Consider the following 19,372-nt stretch of genomic DNA (forward strand, 5'->3'; position numbering starts at 1 on the left):
AACAGGATCCCAAATTAGTACCAATGAGCGAAGCCAGAATCGTCTTACAGAATAAACCCATTTTTAAATCATTTTCAGATACACTAAAACGCGATAACAGTTGCATTCTAGCAACGATGTTATGAAGGGTTCAGTGCCGAGACACGAACTGCCGACGCTACCAGCGGAGGGCCAGTTTACTCCTCGTCACTGTGGTCTAGGGATAATTTCATTAACTCCGACACGGGTAACGAGTTGGATCCCAGCGCTGTTTAATTTTGAAGGAAACACCCTCGTTCTTTCAATGGCCTTGTCAAAGACAGTGGATGAAAGGACAAAGATTCATGGGACGTTCTAGACCTTGGGATGGGAAACTGCCTTAAAAGAACAACGGCATCAGGATGAAGAAGACAGTGGAAATCACTGCGATAAAGGTACTTCATGTGTATCCGCTGGACATGTGGCGTGTAATTGATGATTTCTCCTTTGGTAAATGATTCTGGACTAGTACTCCATCCGAATTTCCTAGAGAGGACTGCAAAGGGAGAGAAAAAGAATAAACAACCAACGAAAGAGTAACATACTACGAGAGAGAGTGTGCAATGTTAGAAGTTTCGATGTGGAAGATAAGTTACAAAATCTACAAATGGAAATGCAAGGGTTCAACCTACATACAGTGTGGTCAATAATGTGAAACGAAAAAATGATCAGAATTTTTGTTCAGACGAATGTAGCATAGTCTCAACAGCAACAGAAAATGGTATAATACGAATAGGATGCGTTATGGATAGGATGGTGGCGCAGAGAATGAGTTACTGTAAACATTTCAGTTTTTGGATTCAGAATCGACAGCAAATCACTGCCAATACCAATAGTTCAGATATACATGCCGACGCCACAAGCAGGAAATGAAGATGTAGAGAAAACATATGAGGACACTTAAAGGCTAATTCAGCGTACAAAGAGAGATAAAAATCTAATAATCATGAGCGACTGGCGTACTGTGGTAAGGAGAGGAATAGGAGACAGATATATGGAAATATGGGCTCAGTAGTAATTTTACGGAATAGATTTTTCCTAAAACTGCTCAATAACCAAAATAATAACCCATTATTCGTATTAGATTGCCAAATCAACCCAAATTACTAGCGATGCATGAAAATGTGGATGTAACTGAAACTAACGCCAGTTATCGCCAATCTAATAAGTACTTATCCATTTCACTTCTTTATAGTGAAATATATGTATAATGTCTCTCTGTAAGCTGCTTCCGGCTGCTGACTGTGAGGGCCTGAGAAGTGTAGGTGAGTCACGAAACAGATCCTCTCTGAAAAGCAGAGTCCTGGTGCCAGAGACGGTGCCTCGCGTTTCGGTAAGTACCTTACGGAGTGCTGGAGGCGGCTTTCGGAAAGCTATAAACTTCCATTTTCAGAAGCAGCGTAAAGAATGGTTCCAATGGCTCTGAACACTATGGGACTTAACGTCTGAGGTCATCAGTCCCCCACTTAAACCTAACTAACCTAAGGACATCACACACACCCATGCCCGAGGCAGGATTCGAACCTCCGACCGTAGCGGTCGCGCGGTTCCAGACTGTAGCGCCTAGAACCACTCGGCCACCCCGGCCGACCGTAAAAAATGCTTTCCAAAAAAAAATAGAGATCTGCAGGAGGATGGGAAAACACGAGGCACTCAGAGCAACAAAAACATGTTGGACTCAAAGGAGACCGGCAGTAGTCGATGGTTAAATTTTGTAAGCGGGTTCATTTCCGGACTGGTTCACCAAAAGTATTCTCGTAGTGGGGATGAAGGCTCTCGAGTGCATATGTGCAGCACTATCCTCGTAGTGGGAGAGATTTCCTGCTCTCTACCCACTCTAAAAGGGAAATGTGAATCACTGGTTAATCACAGCCGATTATTTATGAGAAGGGAGATGGTTGCTATTGTCATAAATTTTTCATTGGTCGGTACTTGCAAGGTCCACAGCAACTGGTGCTGGCAGAACCAATCTCATTTTGAGGAGAGTTGATATTCGTACAAACTTCATCTTGGATCTCTGGAGGGGAACTTCATCTTGGACTGTCAGAGGAAGAGATGTCTTCGCGTTAGAACTGCAGAGAGGGGAGGGTTCATCCTAGAGCTGATCATAGATGCCGGAGCTGGACTTATAATCTCAACTACCACAGCAACCGTTCTCTGCATCTGAGTTTGAGAACTATGGTATGGATGAACTGCATGTCTATGCTTTGTAGCGAGGGAACCGCGAAGTCGTTTGATTCGAGTTAGTCTTGTTTTTCTAAATTAATTCATGCAGTCAGTTAGTTGAACTCAACATGCAGTCAGGCAAGGGATCAGGGGCTTATACGTATTTTGCTGAGACCTTTCCTTGCTCTGTTTACTAATTCAGCATTCATTGGGTGTTTATGTGAACATAGCTGATTGTAACAGTTCCTTTCCAATCCCACCTCCCTGTGCCAAGGGATAACCGTGTATATAATTCTTTTCTCATTATATCTATCTGAGCTGGGTTACCCACATTTCATGTCTATTTGGGCCACCCCTGTTTAAATTCCGATGTTCATTAGTTTCCATTGCGAGACTTTTTTCGTAGTATTCCACATGATGTTACGGAGAGTGGACTTTTCTTTGTAATTTTCACTGGGTTCAGATCTAGTTAATATTTCAAGAGTATGCTAAATGCTCAACAGTAGTCTGACAGCAGTACTTAGAGAGGAGGCAGATTTATTGAATAAGCAATAAACTTCAGATGGTAATGGCAAGCACACCATTAAATAAGTGGTCGAATAGTTGGAAAAGGCCAAAGGACATGAAAATATTCCAGCTGGATTACCTCACGGTCAGACAAACATTCTGAAATCTGATATCGTAATGTATACTAAGACAAGATATAAACTCGGATCAAAATTTAAAATTGATGAAGAGTATCCTGAGGTTTAATAGAATCGTCCCGAAGAATTAGTGCGAAAAAAGGTATTGGAACTACTGAAGAATTAAGATATGCGTCTGAGGTTCCTTAAGGTGGTAGATACTGGGATAATGAAACAACAATACGCAGTTGAAGAAGAATGGGCATAATTAAAAAGGACAGTCACAGAAGTTGAACAAACAACTGTAGGTATGAGGCAGGGAACTGGGAAGAAACCTTGGCTAACCGAATAATCGCCGGCCTCTGTGGCCGAGCGGTTCTAGGCGCTTCAGTCCGAAACACGCTGCTGCTACAGTCGCAGGTTCGAATCCTGCCTCGGGCATGGATGTGTGTGATGTCCTTAGGTTAGTTAGGTTTAAGTAGTTCTAAGTCCCATAGTGTTAAGAACCATTTGAACCAACAGAAAAATTTCAGTTGACCGATGAGAGACGGGGTACAAAAATGTTCAGGAAGGACATAAACACAAGATATAACACACGTAGGAATTAAATCACTGAAGAGCCAAAGAAACTGGTACACTTGCCTAACATCGAGCAGGGCCCCCACAAGCATGCAGAAGTGCCACAACATGACGTGCCGTGGTCTCAACTAATGTCTGAAGTAGTGCCGGATCGAATTAACATCATGAATCCTGCAGGACTGTTCGTAAATCCGTAAGAGTATGAGGGGGTTAAGATCTCTTCTGAACAGCACGTTGCAAGGCGTCCCACGTATGCTCAATAATGTTCCTGTGTAGGGAGTTTGGTGGCCAGCGGAATTGTTTTAACTAAGAAGAGTGTTCCTGCAGCCACTCTGTAGCAATTCTGGACGTGTGAGGTGCCGCATTCTGCTGCTGGAATTTCCCAAGGACAATGGACATGAATGGATACAAGTGATCAGATAGGATGCTTACGTACGTGTCACCTGTCAGAGCCGTATCTAAACCTATCAGGAGCCCATATCAATCCAACTGCACACGCTCCACACCATTACAGAGCCTCCACCAGCTTGATCAGTTCCCTGCTGACGTGGTGGGTCCATGGATTCATGAGGCTGTCTTCATATCCGTACACTCCCATCCGCTCGATACAATTTGAAACGAAACTCGTCAGACCGGGCAACATGTCTCCAGTCATCAACAGTCCAATGTCCGGTTTGACGGGCCCAGGCGAGACGTGAAACTTTGTGTTGTGCAGTCATATAAGGTACACGAGTGGGCCTCCGGCTCCGAAGAATGAAGTCAACGTTTTGCTCAATATCACCTTCCTGAATTAGAAGGTGATTTACACGGATGGATCTAGGGCGAAAAGTAGGATGTGCAATACACAACCTTGGAGAAAATTATCAAGACCCATATTCCCCACCTAAGAAGGCAACAATCTCAATTAGGAAAGCAGTAAAATATGGTAGATCTTACGCAAGGAGCAATATGGCGTTGTTAACTGTTTCCCAAATCATTCTGAAGTACCTCAAATAACCAAACTGGAATAAAAGTATGTCGCCCATAATTATAGACATTATCAAACAAGTCGGTACAAGTAGGCAAGCAGGACTAGTAGCAAATTTATTTTGCATTCTTGGAAACAGTGACAATTATCATAGTGAAATAGTAGACATCTTAGCGAAGCGAGCACTGAACTTAGGCGAACTCTTAAATGATGGTCTTCCTTACCAAGTTTAATCAACGAAAAGAGATAAACAACTGGCAGACCCAATCAGATTCGCCCAATATTTCAAAATGAATTCGTTATGGCCAGCTGCAACCTGAAGGAGCATTGTCTCCACGGATTACCGAGTAGAATAGAATCAAACGATTCATAACAGTAATTTTGCGCACGCTTTTAAATTGTGTCAAATTTCCATCCCACCTGTTACGAATAGGACTGAAGGAATCTCCATTATGTGGTTTATGCAGTGAAGAAGGAGACATGTACCATCTACGATTCTCGTGTACCAGACACAAGACACAGAAAAAAAATCTTTTAACCGAGCATTAGTTAAAGCAAAGGTTCCCCTTCCGACACCGGTTGTAGTGTTGCTGTCGATTCAAAAGTGTGAACTGTTATTAAATGTAATGTTCAGCCAGTTAAATATGTATGACTCAATATATAGATATACCGTGTACATGATATTTTGTATGATGCTACAATATGTGTTTCTGTATTGTTAACGTATAATTACTTTGTAAGTAGTTTCTAGTGGTGTCAGGTATCAATCATTTATTCGTACCCTAATTTCTTTTTATATACCAGTTAAGGAAGTGCAGAGTAGAATACCATTAATAATGATACAGTACAATGTAAATATGATGAACAGCTATTTGTCGATGTCCAAACGCCAATAAAGAAAGAAATGCTAGATCAAACATAGTTTTTAATTTAGGGAAGAAATTTTGAGAATTACGTTTGGAGCATAACATGGACTTGAGAAAACCGGAAACAATAAAAGCGTTTGATTTGTAATGCTACAGGATACTGAAAACTATGTGAACTGTTCAGAAATGGTAAGGTTGTCGCCAGCGTCACAGAGGCAAGGAATGTATAGAAAACATCGAGCAGAAGAAGGTACAAGATAACTGGACATGTATTAAGTCCTCAGGGAATAATTTTCGTTCTGATAGAAGCAGCCGTAAAGGCCAAACCTTGTAGGGGACGACCGAAATTGGAACATTTCCATCAAATAATTGAGAATGTTTGGTGTAAGTGTTACCCTGAGATGAAGAGGTTGACACGGGAGAGGAAGTCAGGATGGGTAGCGTGCAACCACTCGGGAGGCTGATGAAATACAAAAAAAAAAGAGGGAACTGTACCTTTGCACTCGATTGTATAGTGGCCTCGATGTATCGACGCTCATCCGGGTCGATGTTCTTGTGCTGTGCTGGCGAATCGGAAGCCAGCAGCCACCATGGCAGACACCATAGTAGTCCGACACCGCCAAACACATAGAAGGTCAGAGGCCATCGTAACGACGTCGCGCATAGAGCGCCTGTTGCTGCCATTGATAACACCGTACCGACGTACTGCCCTGCAGGAAGATCAAGTAAACCTAGCATGCTTTTAATTACAATCTCGTGCAGGAGAAAATCGAGCATTCATGTATCGCTATTATGTTCACAGAGTGTACTGCAATGTATACAGTCGATTCTAGTGGCCAATATGTCATATTCCAAACATCCTTTTTTATTCGGTATTCTATGAAACGCGTCTGACATGACTGCAATTACGAAAAGTCTTTCATAGAGTTTTTTATAGAATGTGTCTTCCACGAATCATGAATCTCGTAGAGGTGGGGTGACTTTGGTGCCTCAACGATACAGATACGTGTACAGAGGTGTAACTACAACCGAGGATTATCTATGGAGGGGATGGACTAACATATCATTCCTGAAGAGGGCAAGTAGCCTTTTCGGTAGCTACAGAGGCAACTGTCTGGATGATTGACTGAGATGACCTTCTAACATCAGATACAATGGCCTTGATACGCTGTAGCAAATGGGTGAAAGCAAGGGGAAACTACAGCTGTTATTTTTTCCGAGGGCATAAAGTTGTACTAAAGTGAAATGCTTGTGGAATCCTCTTGGGTAAAATGTACCGGAGATAAAATAACCCCCATTTGAATCTCTGAGCTTGGACTACTAAGGTGGATGTCATCAGGAACAACATAACTGGCACTCTATGGGTCAGAGCGTGGAATGTCAGATCCCTTAATCACTTAGGTAGGCTAGAGAATTTAAAAAGAGAAATGGATAGACTGAATTTGGATATAGTGAGAATTAGGGAGGTTCGATGGCAGGATGAGCAGAACTTCTGGTAGGTTGAGTACATGATTATAAATACAAAGCCACATCAGGTTAATGCAGTAGTAGGTTTTACAGTAATAAAGAAAATAGGAAAGCTGATAAACTACTAAGAACAGCATAATGAACGCATTTTCCTAGCCACGATAGACACAAAGTCAACTCTTATCATAGAGGATGAAGAGACTGAAAGAACATACGAAGAGATGGAAGTAATTATTTAGATAGTTAAGGGAGAGGGACACTGAACTGTGTTGGGGGACTGGAGTTCGTTAGCAAGAAAAGGAAGAAAAAGAAAAATATTAGGAGAACATGGACTGGAAGAAAGTGATGATAGAGGACTCCACCTGGAATAATTTTTCACAGCGCATAATTTAATCTTTGTCAGTGCTTGATATAGAAATAGTGGAAAAGACGTGGACGAACAAGAAAGTTTCCAGTAGATCGCTTAATGGTAAGACAGAGATTTCGAGACCAGATTTTAAACTGCAGAACTTATGCAAAGGTATATGAGGACACCCCTAACAATTTATTTGGTATGATTTGCACATTAAAACTGAAGGTATTGCGGAATGATAGAAAATTAAGGAAATGGGACTCAGATGAGTCAAAAGAACCAGAGGTTGCTGAAAGTTTCAAAGGGAGAATTAGGCACCGACTGACTGAATGAGAAGTAAGGAATACAATGGAAGACAAATAAGTAATAAGAGATGCAATAGAAAACAAGTGGGTGGCTTTGAGAGGTGAGCTCAAGGCAGCAGAGGTTCAACAGGCAAAAATACAGAGCCCAAAGGAAATTCTTGATTAACGCACGAATTATGAGATCAAAATGACTAAAGGATAAAGTATAAAAGTACAGCAAATGAAGCAATCAAAATGGAATACAGACGTCTAAAAACTGAGACTGGCAGGAAGTGCAAAATCGAAAAACCATAATTGCTAGACTTGATATGAAAGAATGGTAGAAGCATCCATCACTAGAGGAAAGATAGATGCCTCCAGCAGGAAAATTAAAGGGACATTCGGAGAAAAAAAGACGCAGCTGAATGAGTATCAGAGGGTGAGATGACAAGGCAGTGTTAAGCAAAGAAGGGAAAGCTGAAAGGTGGAAGGAATATATTGAACCGCTATATGGAACATAAAGGCAACATCATAGAAACGAAAGAGGAAGTAAATGAAGATGAGTTGGGAGATAAGATACTTTGAGAAGAATTTGACCGAACACTGACAGTCACGTCCAAATAAGTCCCTTGGATTAGACAATACTCATCAGAATTAATGAGATTCTTGGGAGAGCTAGCCTTGAGAAAACTGTTCCACCCAATGTGCAAGAAATATGACATATGCAAAATTCCCACAGACTTCAACAAGAAAGTAGTAATTCCAGTACTAAAAAAAGATAGGAAAAGGTAGGTATGAATATTACAGAACTATCAATATAATAAGGTATGGCTGCAAAATATTAGAGAAGAACTTGTATAGAAAGCAGACTGCATTTGTATGAGTCCAGGGGCACTAAAGGCAGCGCTTATTTTATAATCAAGTAGCTTTACATTACATTTTAATTTCTTTTATTTATTTCGTGTCTTAATACAAGTGGATTGTGATGCAATGAGTTGTACGAATTTGTTATTTTCCTTTGAATGTAATTGTATGTAACTTTTGTGTACTCTGACGCTTTGGTCCAGTAGGGAAAATTTACTCTGTTATAAATTTAGTAATGCGGTGGTAACAACTGATATGAAGTAGTCGAAGTTTGCGCTAAGAAGTGTTGAGGTGTACGGAAGTCCTTTGTCGAGATTACACTGTACTAGCATAAAAATCTGCCATATTTCCTAAGAAGAAGTGTTTTCCTTGGCGAATTGACTGGTTGGAGTAATGTGAAAAAGAGAACGTTACGTTTTGAAAAATAGAGAGCCTTGGTCGAGACTCAGAAGCGAATGGTCAGACGGACTTAGTTACAGAATTAACTGGTGATGATTTTTGTGTCCAGGAAGATTACACGGCCTTCGTTGAGATGGAAATAGCGGAAGCAGTAGTAACGTACGCAAGCGAGTAGAACGTAGAACTTTCAAGAAAAAGATTGCTACAACGTTGTTACATTAGCCCATCAAAATCTTCGAGAAGAATCCTGGTAGTGACAATCGAAGCAGAAGGGGTATAGCGAGATGGGAAGGTTTAGAAGAGAGAAGAAAGGCAAGAACCAAGATTTACGAGACTGGAGGTTTTTCAAGATTCAGTACCGTAGGCAATGGGATGCCAAAGCTAACAATACACCGAGAGTCGTAGAACTAGCAGCAGTTTCCTCAAGAGAAAGCACTATACCGAACAGTTTTCCATATTATTTTGGATAGAAGAGAGACTCTGAATTTCGCCCGATCTGTGGGCTGTGTTATGAGAAGTGACTGTTAACAATCTGTGTATGTACTGAAGTGTATGAAAAAGAAGGCGTCGATCAAGAACAATGAACGTTATTAAGGTAACTTGAGTGGTGGTGGAAAGAATTCAGTCTGACCAAATAAGGATAAGGACACACCAGTGACGAATTTTTCAGAATGCGAGAGGAGAGGGGGAGGGAGGGGGGGTGGCGAAGACTTCTGCTGCTACATTTGATGTGAGGCATTTATGCTGCAAGGTCGCCCAAAATTCAGGTAGTGAGCGTAAGAAAACGATAATACGGTCACTGCTAAAAGACTCCTGAGGTCCACTAAGCTGTATTTAGCCTTCCGACAAACATTGGCCACTCTAAGGTATGGTGTTGCCCATGTACACAGTATGAAAGCCACAAATCACTCAGTACAAGAACATTGACTGTGAACTTCCTCACAATGAATTTGTCTAACATAGCCAAGTAAAGGTCTCTCTACCAACGCTCCCTTTGTCTCAAAATTATAACTAAGACCTAGGAAAGACACCCTGATATTACTATTAATAGATTATACATAATTGTGTTTCTAGTCTTAGAATTTGTGTGTGGTGTAAAATGTCAACGGTTTGGGTGGAAACACTTCATGGAAAGAGAAAATTTCCAAAGAATAAGCGTGATAAATCTAGCTATGGCCTAACTAGATACGTTTTATGAAAACAAAAAGGTTATATCTGATCTAAATTCATGCATCTACTAAAATTATATGGTTATTTTCAATGATTGTAAATTTAGTAATGTATTACATTTATGAATCACAAAAATTGTATTTAACGTAAATTAGATTCTCAACATGAGCTGTATGACAAATCCATCACCATATAAATAAGCTTCCCAAAACAGACGTTAAAAAATGTATCACTATATAATTATAGTAAGATAGTATTAAGCCAACTAAAGCATTACATCAACTTGGGGCAAACATTAACTGGTCCTTCCTAATCGTGTGTCAGAAAGCAGCGCAAATGTACACAAATGTTCTAAGCACTTGTTACTTATTGTGGCGCTGTGAAAAATGTGGTATAAATCGAAAACGCAATTATGGACTGTCATCTTTGATGAAAACTCGCCTAAAATGCGATGTCCGAATGGTGTAACAAGAACCTGAAAAAGTGTTTCATATAACCACAGCCTTACGAGCCTAAACGTTCTTTTGAAGAACATCATCTCCATCAGGCAGTTACTTCAAAATGGTACTTTTTTAAGCACTTCTAGCTAGTTTCGTGCATTCCCCATTCTCAAATGCGTAGTAAATACGGATACACCACCCTAGTAAGGATTAAAAATCAGATATCACAAGTCAAGAAAAGTTACTCATAGCATGGTCGTCAATGTATGTACACGACCTCGGAACATATTTCAACAAACCATACTTACACCAGTTGTTTGCAGTTCCGCCATATGTCTGCAATCAAATACAATTAATGCCATCTACACATACGCTTCTGTGGTTTTTGAGGCGTAACTCTTACGTTTTGACCAAGGGCTAAGGGCAAAGGAAACTGAAAATTTCATGCTATTTGACTAACTGCCGTGAGTCCCATATACATAAAAAATACTAAGGAAGTCTAAGTTACTAAGCAAAGTTTATTTCTCCACTGCAAAGGAAAATAACCTCCTTAAAAGTGGAGGCTGTAAGTATATAAGCTTAATGCAAATCTAATTAATTTATGGTTCTGACAAGCAAACGTAATACACAATTGCAGCGACTACACGCAAACGTTGTCTGTAAAATAATGCCCGGAAGAAAAACTGAGCAAATTTAGTGCGTAGCGCTATAATGTTTAATCAGTATAATTAAAATAACAATAGGACAACGAGTTCAGTATAATTATCGGTTCTACCGACAAACAGTGTTGTCTTTACGGAACAGAAGAGTCGATACCATTTAGAGCAACTAAGTCACAAGGCTTACAAATTTCGCAGCTTACCTAGAAAAATTATAGAGAACTTGCTTCTTTCGTGGTCTGGCGCCCACCTGCAGATAAGAGTTTGTATCGTTGGTATTATTCCACCCTAGAACAGAGAGAAACTATTAACTTCACTTGTAAGTCATAATGCTAATTCTGGATTATACGTCACTGATTCCCGGCTGTAACTGAACTCTCTGTTGCTTTATGTAAGGTCGCTTACGAAACATCTCTTCTGAAACTTACTGTGCGCACCAGTGCATCTAATCAAATTACAATTTAGAGAAAAAAATTAAACATATTGAAGCTTACAAAAGTAACTATAAATTATGGCGTCGCATTTGGACGGGAATTACCTTTTGCTGAAGGTGTGCAGTTGTGGACTTTTAATCAGTATTTTTTTTGTTGAGCCACAATTTACAGTAACAGAGCAGACATGAATAAACCAAACACTTGCGCTTAACCTCTTGCAGTAATTTACTTCAGATAACTAATAACATAACTAAAAACCAAACAATTATTCGCTCCATGGTAATTAAATAATCTGATCTCCACATTGGGCAACAACAATATACAAAAAAACCTTATCATAACATGCAGGTACACATTCTACAAACAGCTGTAAAATAACATTACTTCTGCACATAACTGGCTTTACAAGAGGACGCCAAAACAAAACAGCAACAAGTGGTATATCTGTGGAGATTCTGGAACATTATCACTGACATTGACCGTGAAGATATCAAGTCATCAACATGGAGGATTGCGGAAAATTTAAAATTCCAAGATGTCAGATGCCGGGAAACATAAAAATGAAAGATGGAGAATGGCGAGAAACTTAAAAATCAGAGATACTGCTGACAGAAAAGTTAGAAATGTGTTAGATGTTGAATGGTAAGAAATTTAAAAAACAAAGGTAGTGTGGAACATTTTTTATTGAAATGAAATAGCAAATGGCACCAGAGAATATTTTTTGCCAAAATCTTCCATTTTCAAAACTATCTAATTCTTTATTTTTGCCTCATTTTTAAAAGTATCCAGACATACTACAGTAATTCCACAATCATCTCCAAATGGCATGTTCAAAAGCACTAGATTATTTATCAGTCAAGTTTCGTAAATACAAAGACATTGTATTCCACCTGTGTATTTCAGCTTTCTCTGTTCTCATACTCCACTTTACTATCTCATCATCAGTAAAGCTCATGTCTCCCCTTCAATGCTCCACTAATATTTATGTTAAATGCTATACCACCTCATCGGCAGTAGATTACACCTCTCTGTTTAGATTCAATATTGTTGGTCTAATCTTCTGTAAATTGCATCTCTAGACATAAAATTTATTGTAAAAAAAGATTACACTAAGGTTGAGTGTGCAAATTAACGTACACTGTAGCTATGACATGGAAGAATCAGAGTTTAAATAGTACAATTATTTTACTTTCATATTTTTACATTTTTCACACACATCTTTACATACAACATTCAGCTGAGCCTATTGCACACACTTTAACTATGACACGTCATATTCAGAGTTTAAATTGTTGAATCCTTTACGTTTTTCTCACACATTCACTTTCTGTGAAATTAAAATGCGTTTTTCTGGCTTACTTATATTTGCAAATATTTTAAGTTACATAAATTTTAGATTTATCAAAAAGTATACATCATACTTGAACTCAAGGTAACAAGAACATATTCTCCTGGCAATTGCGAGTTCAGTCAACATGTAGTAGATCAGAAAGAAATTCATGTCAGTTACAAAGACGAAATATAGCTAAAATTTGCAAAAATAATTTGCAATAAATCTGCAATTTACATTTTTATACACAGTAAAATCTATCATTATCATATCATTTTTCATGCGATTGTCTGACCTCAAGCAAATGCATTCACCTAATCAGATGTATGAAATTCTTACCATCTTTTGCCAAAATTTTGAATTTATAGTGTGTTATGGTCGAAACTGAGTGTAAACTTGAATTATATACTGCACAATGGATGCTCCTTGATCATTTAACATACATCCCTCACAGTCATCAGTGCTAAGATCTTTTGATAAAGAGTGTTTCACACTTTCACTCTACACATGTTGTGTGTAAGTACTGAGAATGTTCATCTTTGCTCTCAGTCCTATGAAGTCAGCAATACTCTGTTCTGTCAATCCATCTTTCAGTAAACTCATTTTCATTTTATTGACACATGGAATGCTATAAACGTTATATCAGAATAAGCCAAAATGCCGAACAACCTATGCACATCACTTTTAATACAGTCGTAAGTATTTCAAACCGTTACAGACTATATAAGGCTACAACCACCTGTGTAAGACATTTTTGCATGTTTTGGCTCAAGGTTTTTCAGAATATAACCAGGACGATAAGCTACATGTAGCGTCTTGGAAATATCTAAAATATCCATTCCTTGAGCTACAGGTTTATCACAAACAGTGTTAAACCCACTTAATTCAATTTTTATTAAAAACAAATCTCCACTTGAATTCGGCTTTGCAGTCAGAGTAGTTACTCTATATCTACCATCCCAGCTCATTACTAGCTTCAGACCACACATTTTTCTCGCGTTTGTTTAGTTCTGCCAAAAATACAATTATTTATGAGGCTGAAGAATTTTTTCGAAACCGTTCTTTGCGTTATGCATTTCTCAGCACTAATACCCACATACGTTTTCATCCAAGTAGCATGACAGAATTACAATAACTGGTAAATGTAGCTTGGAATAATATCACTTTCCAGTCACTACTTTGAATTCTAAATTGAATCACATAATTTTTCTTATCGTTTAATATAGAAATGAGCTTCTTGGGAACGCCTGATTGTTGAAGCTAGGTGATGATAAAATTTTCTCTGTACATAATGACAGATCAGAATCAAGTTCATGTAAACTTTCTGTATATTCAACATTCTCTTCTAAAAATGTAGCCCATATCTGAATCATCAGATGTGTTCACAACATTAAAACCGTCAATAGGCATCAGTGCAAATTCAGGGATTGGTGGGTATAACTATATGGGTAAGCTATACAAACTGTTACATTGAGGTGTATAATATAAAACATACACTCCTGGAAATTGAAATAAGAACACCGTGAATTCATTGTCCCAGGAAGGGGAAACTTTATTGACACATTCCTGGGGTCAGATACATCACATGATCACACTGACAGAACCACAGGCACATAGACACAGGCAACAGAGCATGCACAATGTCGGCACTAGTACAGTGTATTTCCACCTTTCGCAGCAATGCAGGCTGCTATTCTCCCATGGAGACGATCGTAGAGATGCTGTATGTAGTCCTGTGGAACGGCATGCCATGCCATTTCCACCTGGCGCCTCAGTTGGACCAGCGTTCGTGCTGGAAGTGCAGACCGCGTGAGACGACGCTTCATCCAGTCCCAAGAATGCTCAAAGGGGGACAGATCCGGAGATCTTGCTGGCCAGGGTAGTTGGCTTACACCTTCTAGAGCACGTTGGGTGGCACGTGATACATGGGGACGTGCATTGTCCTGTTGGAACAGCAAGTTCCCTTGCCGGTCTAGGAATGGTAGAACGATGGGTTCGATGACGGTTTGGATGTACCGTGCACTATTCAGTGTCCCCTCGACGATCACCAGAGGTGTACGGCCAGTGTAGGAGATCGCTCCCCACACCACGATGTCGGGTGTTGGCCCTGTGTGCCTCGGTCGTATGCAGTCCTGATTGTGGCGCTCACCTGCAAGGCGCCAAACACGCATATGGCCATCATTGGCACCAAGGCAGAAGCGACTCTCGTCGCTGAAGACGACACGTCTCCATTCGTCCCTCCATTCACGCCTGTCGCGACACCACTGGAGGCGGGCTGCACGATGTTGGGGCGTGAGCGGAAGACGGCCTAACGGTGTGCGGGACCGTAGCCTAACTTCATGGAGACGGTTTCGAATGGTCCTCGCCGATACCCCAGGAGCAACAGTGTCCCTAATTTGCTGGGAAGTGGCGGTGCGGTCCCCTACGGCACTGCGTAGGATCCTACGGTCTTGGCGTGCATCCGTGCGTCGCTGCGGTCCTGTCCCAGGTCGACGGGCACGTGCACCTTCCGCCGACCACTGGCGACAACATCGATGTACTGTGGAGACCTCACGCCCCACGTGTTGAGCAATTCGGCGGTACGTCCACCCGGCCTCCCGCATGCCCACTATACGCCCTCGCTCAAAGTCCGTCAACTGCACATACAGTTCATGTCCACGCTGTCGCAGCATGCTACCAGTGTTAAAGACTGCGATGGAGCTCCGTATGCCACGGCAAACTGGCTGACACTGACGGCGGCGGTGCACAAATGCTGCGCAGCTAGCGCCATTCGACGGCCAACACCGCGGTTCCTGGTGTGTCCACTGTGCCGTGCGTGTGATCATTGCTTGTACAGCCCTCTCGCAGTGTCCGGAGCAAGTATGGTGGGTCTGACACACCGGTATCAATGTGTTCTTTTTTCCATTTCCAGGAGTGTATCTATACTTTCATTATAGTAAGCTATAAACCTATTGTGTTGAGCTGTATGTCGAAGTGCTAAGTGTGCAGTGAGAGTGAGCAATACCATCTCTGATACCACACTCAACAGATTGCAATTACACAGTGTCAACGATACACTGAGGTGACAAAAGTCATTTGATAATACCCAGTAACTGGTTACAGTTTCACTGTAACATGTAGGGGAAAATGTTACAGTTTTGGTGTAAGGTGGTTGGTAAATTTGTTTCAGCTTTGTTGTAACATGGATCAATTTGTTAATTTCACTGTAACATGCGATATTTGTCACAGTTTTGCTGTGACATGTAGGTCAATCTTTTACTGGTTTGCTGTAAAATGTGTGGATATTTATTATAATTTTGCTGTAACATGGGTCTGTTTGTTACATTTTTGCTGCACCATGGAGGAAAATTTGTTACAATTTTGCTGTAGTATGTTGACACTTTATTACAATTTTGCTATAATATGTTAACAGTTTGTTACAATTCTGCTGTAAAATATGTTGTTTGTTACAATTTTTGCTATAAAAGAATAACTTGTTACAATTTTGACGTGATACAGTGATGCATAGAGGAATTTGTTAAAATTTTGCAATATAACGGTGACGTATGGAAGTGAAGTGACATGTGGCTGCACTCTGTGACAGCATAAGTTAATATAATCAGCAGATGACAGGCCTTTAGTACCGCAAGTTAAAATCTCAGCATTATGCCTCTTGATTTTAGAATGCTGCTGAAGTTTCATTTGCCATTGCAAATACTATGGAAATGTGTGGATGAAGCCGGAATAACTGATCGATTCTATAAGATTTTTTCCGTGTTTGTATATCGACTAAATGCTTGTTCATAGAACTGACAGTAGAAATCTATACGCTTGAGGTGGAGTGAGGCCACATGAAGCAAAGAGCAAGGGATGTAAAACAATCTTCTGTGAAGGATTTCAGTACTGGTGATTACAGGCTATGTGAATTTGGAAGTTAGAGTAACTGCGCAGAATGTAATTCAATCAAAGCAGTGTGTAGTTCCTACAGTTAAACAGCACAAGTTAGCTTTACCTGCACAAGATGATAAATGGTATATACTTCTGGATAAGGTGAATATATTAGACATCTGAAAAATGATGGTGACTGGTTTTATTGTGAGGCTGAGTGAATCCCATTCCAGACAGCCCTACCTCAGATCAATGTGAGGATGTATCAGGAATCGAACTCAGATCCTTCCACACCAAAATCAGTGCCACTAACCGTTTTACTATTATGGTGGTTGATTTTATTGTGAATATGTTAAAATGAAACTGAAACGCGATGATGACTGATTTTATTATGCATTTTTGGCAAAATGTAAAAACATTAGATGTGATTATATTTTACATGTGTTGAAAATGCAAAAATATTGAATATAGGAACTCTGTACAGTTTAAGCTCCGAATATGCCGCATTCTTGCTACAGAGTAAGCAATAAGCTGTCCTGAATGGTGTATGTAAATACACACCTACAACCAAGCGTGCATCTAACTGTCTTCGGATTGTAATCTTCTTTGCCTCTAGAATACTTTTGTATTGTGTATGTGAGAAAAATGTGAAACATTTAATGTTAAAAACATTGAACATTTTAAAGTTTGAATACTTCTTGTCATCGCCAGATTGTAAGTAAATGCGTCCATCTAGCTTTCTGTGGAATGTTAACCTTTTAATATCAAATTTTACATCAAGAGTATTATTGTTTGAGCTTTTCTCCTTCTCATAAACTCTGTAATACATTACAAAGAAGCAGACTAAGTTCACTGATGAGTTGGTACATTATTTGGCAGATGTGCAACGTATGTATGTGTGTATGTGTGTATGTATGTGTGTGTGTGTGTGTGTGTGTGTGTGTGTGTGTACTTACGTAATTTACGATAAATAATCTTATACTTTTGAACATAGTGCCCAGTTCAGGTGAAAACAAGAAAAAGCTTTTGGATACATTGTAATATAATTGGATACTTTTTAATATGGTGTAAATATTGAAAACGATAATATTTTTGAACATGGCGGACTTCGACAAAAAAAAAATGCTTTGCTGTCACTGGCTGTTTCATTCTGATTTTTAAATTTCTTGTTCCCACCATTTCGAATATTTTTAAATTTCCTAGTGGAACTTTCCTTAACTTTTCTTCTCATTTCTAAAATATTGCCATCTGTCACTATAACGATGTTATTTATAGAAGGCCAGTGACTCCACATGATGTCATCAAGGTTCAGTGTTGGTCAAAGCTGTTCAGATGCCCCATAGATATACTACTGCCAACTTAAGCACGTGAAGACTTCTTGTAAATATTCAATATGCTCCTCACAACTCTTCCTTCAGTCACTAAATCGTGAAGATATAATGATATACAAATGTAAACCTGATATCGGAAAATATTATATCCACTAGTGGAGACAACATTGCCACATGCATTGTGAGCCTGAAGGGCAAGCAATTAATTTCCAAAAGGTACCAGTCCTTAGCAAATGCCTAACCCCTCAGCTGAAATAATCTGACTGTACAGCTAATTGAGATCTAAGATTGTCTATATTTGGGCACATGCAAACGATCTAAAATACGTTTGCAAATCCAGCAGTGTTATGGATAAGGGAACTACCTTCTTATTTAGTTCTCTACAATCCACTATCATGCTGGGTTTACCTGACAGTTTTGACACTGAGAACATGGGTGGAGAATGTAGTGACTTAGACTGACGAATGACCCCTTGCTCTAACATTTCCTCCACTAGCCCATTTTAATTCATTCAAAAGGAACAGCAGCAAACGATATGGCATCATATCAGACAACTCAGTTCGATATTTAATCAGACTGGTGGGTCTCAGCTTGTTCACCAGAACATCCTTAAATTGTGCACACAACTGATTTATCTCTTTTCTCTCGCTCAAGTGCAAGTGTTCCAAATGAACTATGACATCCTAACCTCGCTTCTGTTGTATTGTGACTATAGAAACGTAAGAGTGCTGACAGAAGGAGATTCTCACAGAATTGGAAGGTGAAATAGTCAGGACCCAAATTAGGAACAATTTCCATCGCCCTAAGGATATCTGACCCCAAAATCAAGTCTGTGGAAAGTTCTTCCGCCATCCTCAACTTCATTTTCCGCGTAAATCACGAATCCTCAGTTCCTCATATATCTGTCCTAGCATATGCACTGAACTCGAAATATCAGTAACTTAAGACATATCCTAACTAAACCTGGTGATCTGTATGCTGCACTTTAGGGTAAGGAACCAACTTTCTCCCAACATAATAACTTAGTTATCTGTATCTAGAAGGACACACGATGGCTCACTGTTAATCTTACAAGATATAAATGTGGTCACATTTCACTGTCAGAAAAACGTCGCCCTAATACCACACTGTGCAACGATAGAACTAACACCACCAACTGTAAACCTGGGAATCTGTCATCTGCTCATGGTAGAATCTTTATTTCCTTGTGTGCAGTCGCATCTAAAATGGCCTGTAGTGCCGCATTGGAAACACTCATTCGACCTTGTCTCTTAATTCCGTGGAACATTCCCTCCATATTTAGCGGCTTCCTCTCTTCTACATCCATTGGAAGACATGTCTGAAACCGTCAATATTGCATGCTAATTTCTCTAAATCATTGAATGTTTGACGGGACGAGGCAAGCATTATGCACTACCGACCTGTAGGTTCGATTCTTTTTACTATATTTGCTACGATTTCCGCCTTAGTATCTAGAAGACAAAACGCATGAATGGCTGTCCCTACTGCATTCATTAGTTGTCGAACTGTTCCCTTATCCCCTGTTCGCCCCCGTA

The 19,372-nt window shown here is 39.9% G+C and overlaps 1 protein-coding gene across 1 annotated transcript in view; it reads right to left on the reverse strand.

Annotated features, from left to right (window-relative positions):
- LOC126354040 (sialin-like) overlaps positions 1 to 19,372 on the reverse strand; it is an 81,376-nt gene that overhangs the window by 30,894 nt on the left and 31,110 nt on the right. The window contains exons 4-5 of the mRNA XM_050003384.1: positions 11,058 to 11,142; positions 5,715 to 5,929 (exon numbers count right to left, since the gene is read on the reverse strand). Coding sequence (XP_049859341.1) covers positions 5,715 to 5,929; positions 11,058 to 11,142 — 300 coding nt within the window. The remainder of the gene's footprint in view (positions 1 to 5,714; positions 5,930 to 11,057; positions 11,143 to 19,372) is intronic.

This window comes from Schistocerca gregaria, chromosome 3 (genome assembly GCF_023897955.1).
Source record: "Schistocerca gregaria isolate iqSchGreg1 chromosome 3, iqSchGreg1.2, whole genome shotgun sequence".
NCBI lineage: Eukaryota > Metazoa > Arthropoda > Insecta > Orthoptera > Acrididae > Schistocerca > Schistocerca gregaria.